Here is a 14,362-nt window from a genome sequence, read left to right as displayed (position 1 = left end):
ATGCGAGCTGAAATTGGGTTGTCATTAACAATGTATTGACACTCCCGGCAGTTCACATATGGCAGTGTGAACTGCTGTGCGAGTCGGGTGCGATGTTGGAACCCACAGTGGATTTGCAGGGTTCCCACATCGCACAAGTGTGAACCAGCACTAAGTGTTCTTTTTATTTGGGTTTTCTTTTTCTTGTGTGCATTTAATTTTTTGTTTTGCATTTTATTTGTATTGTAACTTTCTCATTTTTTAGCATTTATTTTTCTTTCTGTGAAATAATAAACTAATGAGGGTAATGGAGAACTGTTGTTTGGCACAAGAACAGGTCTATAATAGTTGAAAGGGGTTTCTTAACACCCAAGAGCCATTTAAAGAGGATTATGCACCTAAAGCCACCCTAATTTAAACTTCCCATTGTATACAATGCATTTTCCCAAACTAGCAATTTCACCCATATCTTTTCAGTGAAGTTTCAGGGAGGTAAAAACCTTCATCCCCAATGTTTAGGAGCACAACACAGTTGCTCCTAAATTTGTTAACAATGATGCATTTGTAAAATACATACAGTGTATAAAAATATAATAACTTATTAAATCTGTTAAGTTACCTATATGCCTGAATTCCTTTTTATTGATTTTCAGTGTTTTACTTATGAAGAGAGAAGAGATTGAAGGGGTTGTAGGTCCTACTGTCATTTTTGATGGCTTGTGCCAGCATACTATTAGACAGGCCTGGATTCCAATGATATGATCTCATGAGCCCCTATTACAGGCAATCAGTTCTATGCTCCATGTCAGCTATTAAAGTTGTAAGAAGAGATTGGGTCATACAATGAAAGAAAGGCAACCTTGGGTGTTCCTACTTAGCCTAGGCTTAACTGGACATTATATACACATCCATGTCTGTTAGTCATCCCTGTTATACAGGCTAAAATATCTCAGATTCAACCAATAAAATGATCAATGTTATTTTCAAAACTTGTTATATGTATCACCAATTCACTGTCTGAATTCATAGGGTTAAAACATAGTTATATTCTAGTCCATTTTACATAACATGATTCAGACCATACTAATGTAATCTAAAAATTCAGAATGATTTTGTCATGATGATGTCGTTGACTTATTGTATTGTTACATTTTTTTGCCCTAAATACATTTACATTTGCCTTTGTGGTGACTTGTAAAGTCTGAAGATTCTTAAATGTTGCTGATCAAATTCCTAAATAGAATGTAAGGCTCACTGACTTAAATGGCTCAAACACTTGTTGAAAAGATGTCTGCTTTGCGTGGTTAAAGCTTTTACATTTTCTTTCCATTTTAATACATTGCCAGAATTCAGTTTCAAGCATTATCTCATTTTATGTTTTCAGATGACCACTTGTTTCAAAAACATCAAGTGACATTTTTATGTTGTTTGTATGTTTTATCTAACACGCATCCATAATGCTTGTTTTTTGTGTGGTGAAATATGCTTTTTTTCCTCTTCGTTACCTCGGAATCTGTACCAGTTTGTACAGATGAGAGTCATTGCCTTCCTTTGTTTTCACATCTCTTGCAAACATTCTTATTGCATTTCGCAGGTCCTCCAGTAAACGTTACTTGCAATATTTTTATAAACAGTTTTGGATCAGTCACCGAGACCACGATGGTAAGTGCTATTCTGTGCTGGCTAAAGCCAGAGATGAATGTATGTCATGTACACAAACTGTCATTTTCTTTTTTCTGTCTGTTATTTTAACTTACAGGTCCTCCTGTAAATGTTACCTGCAACATATTTATCAACAGCTTTGGTTCAATAGCAGAAACCACAATGGTGAGTGGGGCTGGTCATTGAAGCTTCTCTGCCAAGAAGATGGACATGTTACTGTAGATCAGGCTAAACGAGCATTAACCTAAAGTTAATGTCAAGATGAATAACTGTTAATATATTGTGAATTGATACTTAAAAAAATTTAAAAAATCAAAACAATATTTTGTAGTAAATTAAAATTTGACCACAGCACCTGATTCCTCCGTGTTGTAACATGGAAGACTGTAATCCCTCAATGCGTTTCCTGCTGCATTAAAGTATAGGTAAACCCTTACAATGATTTTCTTTTTTTGCCCCCTTTTGGTCTGTTTAGTATACAATTGGAAGCATTTTGGTATATTTGTTCAAAAGCAGTCAATGTGACAGTCATCAAACGTTCATAGGAAATTACTCATTCCCAGTGCACATGCATTAGGAACAATTACCTGCAGTGAATCTTTGGTAAGTGTCACATTTATTGCTTTATAAATATGTCCTCAGGGAATAAGGTGAATCTATCATCAGATTTAATACTCAATTATGTGCAAGGGAAATAAAAAAAAAAGTCTTTTGCTTGCATATTATTGCACAACTGAAGTGAACATATCTTTACTCTTGTTTACTAGGCTAAAAAAAATAATACTCACTTTGCAAAATGAAAATTCAGTAAATCTTTAGTAAATCACCCTTAATAACTCTTATGTTTTACTAAAGAAGCAACGTTCAATTCATTTGGGTTTGCTTTAATCAGCTTAAAGTGGAACTTCGCTGCATCTGAGCACCAGAAACCAAAAACGCTTTATTTCATTTTTAATATTCAAAGCAAACTCACCCATCCAACCATGTCTCCATGCTTTATTTTGCTGAGAAATCACTTTGAAAAACACCCCACTAGCACTTCTGGCTGTGATCATCTTGGGTAAGGGCAGACGATTCATGTAGCATTTACTTCCCTGGAATCCATCTGCCCTTAGCTCAGGCATGCAGGCAGGAGGAAGTGCTTAGCTGAGAAAACCCTCTCTTCCCCTCCTGAAGACTTCTGGGATGCATGACACCATTTGCCTAGGCATGCAAAGCAGTAAATAACTGCAGAAGTGTAAAAAAGAAATAAAGAAAAAGAATGACTAATCTATTTAATCGATTTAATAATGTTAACAGCAAAATGCTTAAAAATAGCCAATGTTGACTGAGTGGGTGAAGTTCCGCTTTAAGTAGAATAAAGAAAAATCATTTTGATTAAACTGATTGGATGGCAGGATGTTTTGAAGTAAAAATTCCCACAGTTGCACAGAGATGGGTGTGGAATGCATGCAGTGTTTCCTTACAATGGAATTAGATGCAGTTGTCAAATAAAAAATAAATACATATATATTTATAAATATATATATATATAAATATATATATATATATATATATATATATATATATATATATATATATATATATATATATATATATATATATATAAAAGTTGAAATAAAATGAGACATTTTCAAAATGTCTGTAATCACTGGAGCTCTGCATTATATCAATTGTGTTAACATAATAAATCACTTTATTACTTAAAGGACCAATAAACCAAAAAATAAGGCTTACATAAAAGAAAGATATTAACTTAACATATTTACACACACACACACGCACTTGTTATGTCAGTGACACCAGAAATCACAGCCTCTGCAGAGGTCAAAGAGTGGCCATAGACATGCAAATGGCTGGATTTTGATCATGGTTAGGAGACGTGCCCTGTGTATGTCTGCAGTTAAACCTAGTACAGCTAAGGGGGTATGCATTGTGCATTCTGATATTGGTGTTGTACCTCACTTAATCTGCCTGGTTTCAATTCATGAAATATTCATTGAATCCTGTCTGAAATTTATAAACCTATACTTAGCAATGAATCCTACTAAAGGGGAAGAAATATTGACATTTCTCACATAAATTTTAAAACAAGCATTTTTTTTGCTAGAAAATTACTTAGAACCCCAAAACATTATATATTTTCTAAAAGCAAAGGCCCTGGGGTATAAAATGATGGCAGTTGCAATGTTTTCTGCAGCCCTTTATCAGTGAAAATACATTAAAATAAATTTTTGTTTCACAAACACAATATAGTGCCCATTTTTTTGGTAAAATATGAATATGAAGATATTGTGTTGAGTAAATAGACATCAAGCATGTCAAGATTTACAATTGAGCACACATGTGAAATTTGAAAATGTCTACAAACTACGGTACCTAGAACTAACTGTCCATAGACAACATTTTAAAAGCCTTTACAGGTTATCAGTTTAGAGCTAAACATGAGCTGTGGTGCAGTGACACCTCACATGTTAGGTGCAATCATCATACACATATATGTGCTGGAACTACTAACACATTTGTATGAGCACAGGGGACGGGGGTGCTTTTAATTTTTTCTTTTTATTTATTTTTTTTTACCTTTTTTTCATTGAATGTTTTTGCTAAGACAGAGGGAAGAAGAAGCCCCTTGTGATAGCTTTGGGCAGGGACAAGTACTCTTATGAAGAAATCAGGGGTCTATTACAGATCTGTTTCAGCTGCTTCCCTGGCTGTAACGGCCAGGGAATGATAGCTTTAAAACCAGAAGTGACAAAATCCTTCTGGCTTCATTCATTACAGAGGAGATGGGGGAACATATGCTCCTCCATCTTTTCTGTGGGCAGCTGATCCGACTGCTTACCATGATCCTGGGCTTCCCAGGGGAACAGTAGGGAATAGTGGCGGTGGGGGGGGAGGCTCTGCAGGTCTGTAAAAGTGAGGCCACTCAAATATTAAAAATTGTACCAGGGTCGTGGCTGCAGCTGTAATCATGATCCTGGTATAACCACTTGTTGCTCAAGCCATTTATATACAGTATGTATGCTGGGCAGCAAGTCTTTAAGCTCTTTGTAGTGTTACAGAACAGAACAATTTTCACAGTGCCAGCAGCACCATATTCTGGCATTATATATTTTTTTATGTGTAAACGAATTTACCTTTTACATTTAGTTTAGAATAAATACAGCAGCAGCAACTCAATCTGATTCATTTCAGTCTAGAACAAAAAAAAATAAATTTTTTAGGTAGTTTTGGCTGTGACACCTGATTTTTTTATCAAGCGTTAATAGGCCTGACAAGCGGAAGTAGAAGCCACAAAGGTCTAAAATCTATAGGAAAGTTTACTCTTAAAAAAATAAAGCTAAAACACTAAACAAGCATGCACCACGTATTCATTCCTCCTATTGCCATAGCTGCCTTTACATTGAGGCAACACCCTTTATTAACTAGTTGTCGCCCGGCCACCGTCAAATGACGGTGGGGCGCTGCAGCTCTCGTTCTGGGACGCCTCACACTGACAGAGTATGAGGAGAGGAGAGCCGATCAGCGGCATCTCCTCACAGGGGACAGCTAGGTATGTAATCAGGGCACTGATCATCAGTGCCCTGATTACAATTAATGCCCACCAGTGTCACCAATCAGTGCCCACCATTGCCCACCAGTGGCAGCAATCAGTGCCCACTAGTGGCAGCAATCAGTGCCCACCACTGCCCACAAGTGCCACCAATCAGTGCCCATTAGCGATGCCCGTTAGTGCTGGCTAACAGGGCCGTCTATCAGTGCTGCTCATCAATGCCCATCGCTGCTATCAATCAATGCCCATCAGTGTTGCCCATCAGTGCCACCCATCAATGCCCATCAGTACCACCTATCCGTGCTGCTTATCAGTGCCCACCAGTGCCGCCTATCAGTGCCCACCAGTGCCGCCTATCAGTGCCACCTAACAGTGCCCATCAGTGCTGCTTAACAGTGCTCATCAGCGCCACCTATCAGTGCCCAAAAGTATGGATATTAGTGCCTCCTCATCGGTGCCACCTAATCAGTGCCCATAAGTGCCACCTCATCAGTGCCTATCAGTGCCGCCTCATCAGCGCACATCAGTGAAGGAGAAAAATTACTTAGCTACAAAATTTACTGACAGAAACTAAGTAAAAAAAATTTTTTTTTCAAAAATTTTGGTCTTTTTTTTTTTTTTTAGTAAAAAATAAAAAACCCAGCAGTGCTCTATTTGTGTGAAGAAAATGATATAAAATTTGTTTGGGTACAGTTTAGCATGACCACACAATTGCCATTCAAAGTGCGACAGCTCTGAAAGCTGAAAAATGGCTTGGGCAGGAAGGGGGTGTAAGTGCCCTGTAGGCAAGTGGTTAAAAAAGTCAGGCATACCTAATGTCAAAAGCACAGGTTCTGTATATCAAAGGCACAGGTTCCGTATGCTTTTGACATTAGTCCTACCTGAATCTTTTAATAAAGGGTGTTGCCTTTATGAGCTTAATGAGCTCTTTAGCCCTGAACTTGTTTCTGAAAATGTGGTGCCAGTGGACAATTTGCCCAAGACCCAAGACACAAAATCTAAAGAGCTGCCTGGCATTCACTCACTCATCCTGCAAAAAGTGATGGACTTTGCTGCAGAACAGCTCCCAGTTTGCGATCCTTGGGTAGACTCAGGGTGGCATCTTTGCTTGGCGTTTGACTAAAAGAAAATTGCCACGACTTAAAGTGTTACTAAACCCAGTAATATGAAAATAGTTCATCTGCGCAGCCCCCCCAGTGCCAACAGCTTATAAATCTTCTTTTTACATTAAAATACTGCCACTATATACCTTTTTGACTGATCTGTATACCACGGTAAGTGATAAGCTGCACAGTTTCTCCAGTGCTGAGAGTTCAGGTGATGGAGATTTTCCCTTCAGCCTGTATACACTCCCGCATGTGCGATGCCAATATCATGTGACCTGGCTAGCTCTGAAAACAAGTAATTATTCTCTCCAGCATAAAAGACACAACTGAGCATGTGCTAGGTTGGCCTACCCTGCCTGTGTTAGCTGGCCTTCCCCAGACAGTGCAGGAGGGAAGGATCTGTGCATACAGGATAAAACAGCCTTTTTACACAATGCAGAGGATTAACCCCCTTAAGTTCCACAGTGAGTACAACAAGCATGCTATGCTGCATATACAGACTGATTTTACTGTTGTGGGTTTAGTAACACTTTAACAGATTGTGGCCTATTTGAGCAGCTTACTTACTGTCCTGCCTGTTTTGTTTTTTTTTCACAAGTTTATTGGATAAAGTACACTGTAATTTTTATTGTAGAAACCCACTTTCCTTATTTTTATCTGCATGGTTCGGACTATTTCACCTGGATACGTGAAACTGCCGCTTGCTACTAGCTAACTTATTTTTGAGGTGTCTCTGGGACAGTGCACTTTTATTTGTCTTGCCTTCTTCCTTCTTCAATTTGCTTACAAAACCTGCCTGCTGCTGGTCTTTTTCTTTTGAGTACAGAAAAACACCTCCTTTGTTTGTATATCCGCATTTTAGCCTATTCTGTCTGGTCACGTTCATGTACTGTCCTGTTGCCAGGCCAGTTTTTAAAAAACCATGCCTAACCGTTTCTGTTCTGATTTTTTTTGAAAAATTCATTATATGGGGATATAGCAGGGGTTTTGGCAAATCTGGGGTGTGAGGTATTTTAGGTGCACAGTGTTTTTCTTTTTTTACAAAGGATGCAATGTGGTGCTGCCAAAAAATGGCAGCTTTTAAATAGTCAGTGACAACTGCCTGAATAAATTAAAATTTTAATTTGATTAAAAATCTGCAGTAACCATTGGAGGATTGGTTTGCTTCTCCCAAGGTTCCAGATCTGTGTCTAAAGTACATTTCAAATAATATGGCGAGGTATAGTAAAAAAATAAAAAAATATATACTCAACCAATACCCAAGATTAAAAAAAATGATAACACACACACTTAATAGGGCTTATTTTTTAAAGGATTACAGTAGACATGGGTTGAACACCCCCCTGTTCGGTTCGCAGCAGAACTCTCAAACAGGGGAAAAGTTCTAACCCGAACGGCGAACCCCATTGAAGCTGAACAGGAAAAATCAAAAGTGCCCATTTTGAAGGCTTATATGCAAATAATTGGCCATAAAAGGGGTATGGGGGTCTGGGTACTGCCCTGGGGAACGTGTATCAATGCAAAAAATGTTTTTTAAAAACAATTGTTTTTTCAGGAGCAGTGTTTTTAATTGGTGTAACAATATAAATAAAAGAAATCCTTTAATTATAATGCCTGGGGAGTCCCCTTAATGTGCCTGTAAAGTGGCACATCTGTAGCACGCACAAAAACATGCTGCAGCAAAAATTACATTCACAAGTCAAATCCCATTTAAAATGGCTCACGCTTACAATTGCCAGCACCCGGATATTAAAAAAACCTTCAGGACTAGTATGGATTTGGAGGGGAACCGCACGACAAAATGTAAAAAAAAAACAGCGTGGGGTTCCCCTCCAAAAAATTTCCACCAGACTCTAATCCGGGCATGCAGCTTGGCAGGTCAGGAAAGGGGGTGACACCGCCCCTTCTGACATCACAGACTTGTGCATGCTGGGCCTGTGACCTCAGAAGGGGAGGTGCCAAAGGGGGAGGTAGCCAGGAGGCCCCACCCCTTACCTATATAAGAAATGTCAAAGCGCAGAGCAGGCATTCGGTGGGAGGCTGTCCCAGGAGGCAGAGTGTTTTTTATTGTTTTTATTTTTTGGGTCGGCGTGATTGATGATGGATTTACATTGAGGGACACTGTTTTTTTTGTTTTTTTTATAAAAGAATTGTCAAAAACTTTTGTTTTTATTACTTTTTGACACTTTTTTGGTGAATGGTTAGGAGTACGATGTATCCTGATACTCATTCACATAGGGGGGGCAGAATCTGGGGGCCCCTTCTTAAAGGGGGCTTCCAGATTCTGATAAGACCCCTGCTCACAGACCCCCACAGCCACCAGCCCTTTGGCAGAGCCCCCCTCTGCCCCAAAGCACCCACTCCCCATGTTGAGGGCATATGGCCTGGTATGGTTCAGGAGGGTGGGCATTTGCTCAACCCCCCCTTTCCTGACCTGCCAGGCTGCATGCCCAGATAAGGGTCTAGTACGGATTTTGGGAGGTTTAATTTTCACTTTCACAACATTTAATTTTGGCATGGGGTACCCCTCCAAATCTGTACCAGACCTGAAGGGCCTGGTATGGACTGGGGGGGACTCCACGCCATTTTTTTCTTTATTTTTTAACCGGACATTTTTTTAAATTATTCAGCTGTCAGCGGGGAAACCCATTGACAGCTGATGACTCATCAGTTGTTAAGGACGCCGCAGCCGGCTTCCCGGCCCAGCTTACACTGCGCCCTGATTGGGCAAAGCTTTGCCCAATCAGAGTGCAGAATGCACTGTGCAGAGCTCAGTGCATTGCAGGGTGTTCGTCGGGGTGAACACCCTGGAAATTAGGGTGTTCGGCGGACAGCTGAACAGGCAAATGTTCAGCCCAAACTTATGCTCGGGCCGAACCATTCGCCCATCCCTAGATTAGAGCAATTACTATTCATTCAGCTTAGTGAATAAGGTGAAACTATGTTCATTTACAGTACCAAATCACTTGTAAGGGAAATATAAAATACATGATTTTTGCTTGCTATTGATTGGATGCTAATTCACTAAGCTAAGTATATTCTCCATTGCCATAGTAAATCAGCCACAATAAATCCCCCAAATGTAATCTAAAGAAGAAATAAGTTACTGAACCCCAAAAGACCACACCAAACAAGTTTGTGTAAAGAAGAAAGGTGGCGGTTTGCATTGGCCATGGCTCTATGTTGCTTTGTCTAAGGCCAGCTGTTTAAACTCGAGTCAGATATCTTTAACGATCACCCTAATCATGCAATGGTTACTAAATCTGTTTATCAATTGCCTAATTGTGATATGAAGGGTGAGATTGTAAACAGGTTCATTTTGTTTAAATGATTTATTGGTAGCTTATTGTTTTTTTCTTTTCTTTTGGGGAAGTATAATTATATATATGGTTTTATTAATGTGAATTTCAATTGATTTCAGTAAAGTAATTTATTAAAAAAAATCTCTATAGTTTCAGGTCACAGTGCTGTAACAATCATTATTAGTCATAACTATTATTATTTTGAACAATGCTTGGCAAAGAGAACTAAAAATAATAATCTGATTGCTGAAAATAACTATTGTTATAACACATGACATTATAACTGAACCATTTCTGGTCAGTGCAACCTTTGATGTCCATTTTTTCTCAATGATTCTCTACAACTGCATGATAACTTGTGTCAGGTCCCAGCAGATTATACAGTATATTTCATCAAACACCAACAAGCATGTATTTTTTCAAAATTTGTTAGATTATATTTTAAGGACATTCTTCGCAACCTATTTGTAGAAAAGTAGTTGCTGCTGCAGGTCTCCATTTAGGTAGTTCCACATGTGAAAATTTCAAGGATATGCACACTTCCGCAGGGGCAGGGATTTCTAGAAAGATAGACAAATGGATAGATACAACATAGATAAATAGACAGATAATGTAAATAGATTGTAGATAGAAAGATGGATGCTTAAATACATAACTAATAAATGTCATCTGTATTCGAAATGTTTATTTTACCACAGTCACAGCTTTTTCAACATAATAATAAAATAATAAATAATAAATTTGATAAGTTCCTAAACATTTTTTTTAAAGTATATCTGTATATATTTTAATATCTCTTTTAATTAATGTGGGTTAAATTTTAGGTTTATTGGTCCTTTAACTTTCAAATAAAACAACCAAAATTAAAAAAAAAAAACATATTGAGCTCTTTAAATTAAAATGATAATTTACAGAAGGTAGTCGAATAGAGGGAAAACATGTCATCATCCTTGCAGAATGCTGTTCAATGAAAATAAAGGCACGCGCTTACTATGCTTGTATTACTACATTTCTGGTCCTCTCATCGCATTTTGCTGTATATTTTGAAATGTACCTGTGCACATGTCAATAGTCATTACTGCTTCCATATGAGAAAAAAATGCACTTGCACATGCACAGAGATCTAGCATATTGATTGGTGAAATTGCGTCTGAAGCAGAGGATCTACTCAGTCTTTTGTTATCATTCCAGACACATACAGCTTTTTGTGTATCAAAAAACTGAGATATTGTCATACTGCAGACAATATTGCATTGTTTGACATTTCCAGCTGTTTCTTGCTTTATATGTATAATATTAACAAAATGCAAATGTTTGGCACTGTGCAATGTGATTTTTTTTTTTTGTACTGGCTACTCCCTTTTGATGAAAGTGAAGTTTTTCATATTTATATAATTCAGGAAATCATCTAAATGTTGTATATTTGGATGGTATATTCGATTTGTTTTAAAAATTACATATTAATGTGACATATTTTGAATTGGTTGACAAATTTGGGGACAATGACCTCTTTTCTGTGGTCATTTGGTAAAAGACGACCAAACCAGTCAAATCCAGTGTTCCATATACAACGTGTATAGTATATGGACCATTTTTATATTGCAGGATTATTGAATAGTAGAGAATTTTGGATAGTAGGGATTCCCAGATAGCAAGGATAACTTGCTACAAATTTGACAGTGTTGAATTGTAAGTCTGTTATCTTGCTGCACGTTTTCACTGGCAAGCCGTACACTTGCAGAGCACTTGAAGCACAAGTTCTAGTTGCCATTTTCCAATTTGTAGCAATTTGCTTGGCAAGTCTCTAGCAAGAGCAAAGTTGCAGTGGCGAGTCTACAGCAAGAGATCTGCAAGTCTACAGCAGGAAAATTCAGCCACAGTGACCCCTGTGGTGGGATGACTATTGCACAACATAACTGAACCAGAACTTGCAGCAGACTTGCAGAATGTTTGCAAAGAAAGTTGATCTGGAGTCACGCAATGCGGACTTGCTGCAATTATGCAACATATTTGTTAAGCCTGGCAAGTCTAGCAATAGCTTAGCAAGCCATTTTCAAACTTGCAGCACAATTGCTTGCTATTTTGTGTTGGTCTAGAACTCTTGTCAGTTGTATTTGTTTTGCTATATGTGTCCCATTCAGAAGAACTACATTTATTTCCCGTAGACACAAGAGAAAGTGAAAGGCTATCGCTCTAATGTGAAGGAAAACCCATCTTAGACAGTTAGGAAGATTTCCACTTTTTAGTTTTAGGTAAAGTAGGGAAGGTTTGAAGCCTCTCTTTTTATTACTGTCTGTGTCCCCACTGGTGAGATTCACCAACTCTTTTTGTATTGGTGACTCAGAAAATTATGAGGTGCTATCAGAATAAGAACAGCGGGCAAATCTTCCAATAGGGACACTTGTTTCTCTTCCTTTAGAGAGATTACCTCTGATGTTTTCTTGTGTTTATAAAACCAGAAGTAAAGCTAATTCTCCCGAATGGAACACAGATAGAACTATTTATACTCTATCCAATTTTTTAAAACGTTTTGGTTTTAGCTACACTTTAAAGTGGATTTGTCATATATGAAGGGAGATCACAGTGTTGCAGAGCAGTCAGAAGGCACATTTCATTATGCTACCCTTACTAAATAGTCACCAATAAAAACTTAAGAATTGAATTCCTTTTATTTAAATGTTAAACTCTAGAGTAGAAAGCAATACACAGTTGTCATGAACCCTTAGTTTTGCATTGTGCCATAGCACAGGATTTATAATGGTGGCACCCTGGATAAAATTTAAAACATTGTGGGGGAGATTTACTAAAACTGGTGGACTCAGAATCTGAGTGCAGCTGTGCATGGTAGCCAATCATCTTCTAACCTCAGCTTGTTCAATTAAGCTTTGGCAATAAAACCTGGAAGTTGATTGGTTTCTATGCAGACATGCACCAGATTTTGCACTCTCCAGTTTTAGTAAAATACCCCCACATGACTACTCACAAAAATGAAGCCATTGACAAGACTGCCAGGGTTCTTATCTCCATTACGTAAGTGTCCACTTCAGGAGCCATACTTCCCATGCCACACAAACCAAGAACGTATTCTACAATTAGGCCCCAGTACGAGGGGAGGGTGAAACATGTTAGAGAGAGCTTTTTGAGTGGAGTGCCTGTACATGTTCTGTACAATAAGCCTACCCAATGAAAGTACTTAAACCATGGGACAGCGCTAAAAAATAACAACACAATGGTACATATATAGATATTGAACGATCAATCAAGGTAACATTGAATGATATGTGAGTATAAAAATAAAGTAAATAAACACCTATATAAAAATAAATGAGGTAGTCCAATGTGTCAAAAATGCAAGTTCAATGGTCATGTGAATCAATTATCATGACAAACCACCATACAAAGTGAGTCCAGGAAAGGTTAATAGGTGAATTTTTTCATATATATATATATATATATATATATATATATATATATATATATATATATATATATATATATATTTATATATATATATATAGTACTCCAAAGCTAATTAGTGATCCATCACCAAATGTATAGCCAACATGCTTACAAGAGCAAGTGGACTGATATACCATTGGTATTGAGTCGATAGACCTGTTTGTAATTTCCAATCACTCCCAGAGTGACTCAATCCGACCGTAAGGGCTATTTGCAGATCTCCCAGCACTCCAGGATAGAGCTATTGTAGACGGTCACCGCACTCACGGGTCAACCTCCCATCTCCTGAATATATGTAAAGGAACTCCAAGCATCCACACACAGTGTAAAACTATCACTAAATTTGTATTAAAAATGTACTAAAGGCTTACAATAGTCTGGTGAAATACAGGGCTGAATAAAACATCCTTCCCAAGGGTAATGAGGAGAAAATCCTGAATCAAAGATTGCAATGACGTCACAGACACAAGCTCCAACCGACGCATTTCTCCATAATTGATATTAACGGGGTGTAGGAGCTGTGTCCAGTCATTGCGTTTATATATACCATAACAGTCATCCAATGGAAATCGTCTGTTCAATACTTCAATCATTTTTATATTATTGCCTATCGTAGATGCCGGCTCTATTACTGGAGCTAGGCTCAAAGCGAGGCTTGGATTATATACCCCCGCTGGTCGTAGGGGCATCCAGATCGATTTTTGAAGCAGACACCATGTGTGATGTTGGCCCTCAGAGTGATGCTTGAAACGCATGCCCGACACCATCTTAGATGGCTATTGTGTATATCAGGAACTGAAAGCGAGGCTTGAAACGCACACCCGGCGTAATCTTTGATGTCTATTTTGCACATCGATAGCCAGATCGTTATTTACATTATTGAAGCATTGAAGGGACAATTTCCATTGGATGTTATGATATATATAAACACAATGACGGTACACAGCTCCTACACCCCAGACAATGTCAATTATGATGAAACGCGTTGGATGGGGCTCGTGTCTGTGACATCATTGCATTCTTTGATTCAGGATTTTCACCTCATTAGCCTTGTAATGGATGTTTTATACAGCGCTATATTTCAGTAAATTTTTTAATAAAATTTTCATTTTTTTTATATAATGGCACAAAACAATATGGGAGCCACCCCCTATGCGTTTTGGCACACCTTACATCTTCATGCCTCAGATGTCTGAATGCTGTTTACTTGCTGGATCACTCGTTCTTTTGTGCCATTATTTTACTTGAGAATTGTGAGTTTTACACCTTTTATTAATAAAATATAAACTTTGCCAGTA

General features: G+C 38.0%; 1 protein-coding gene across 3 annotated transcripts in view; it reads left to right on the top strand.

Moving 5' to 3' along the window:
* GLRA2 (glycine receptor alpha 2) overlaps window positions 1-14,362 on the top strand; it is a 275,863-nt gene that overhangs the window by 32,884 nt on the left and 228,617 nt on the right. Inside the window, exon 3 of one of the 3 annotated variants that reach the window (XM_073616951.1) lies at window positions 1,574-1,641. The exons of 1 other annotated variant lie outside the window; for it this stretch is intronic. In XM_073616951.1, the coding sequence (XP_073473052.1) occupies window positions 1,574-1,641 (68 nt within the window). Of the gene's footprint in view, window positions 1-1,573; window positions 1,642-1,738; window positions 1,807-14,362 lie in introns of all 3 variants that reach the window. One more of the 3 variants, XM_073616950.1, reaches the window with a different exon arrangement.

This window comes from Aquarana catesbeiana, linkage group LG02 (genome assembly GCF_042186555.1).
Source record: "Aquarana catesbeiana isolate 2022-GZ linkage group LG02, ASM4218655v1, whole genome shotgun sequence".
Lineage (NCBI taxonomy): Eukaryota > Metazoa > Chordata > Amphibia > Anura > Ranidae > Aquarana > Aquarana catesbeiana.
The sequence above is the reverse complement of the archived record's forward strand: the minus strand, read 5'-3'. Positions and strand labels throughout refer to the sequence as shown.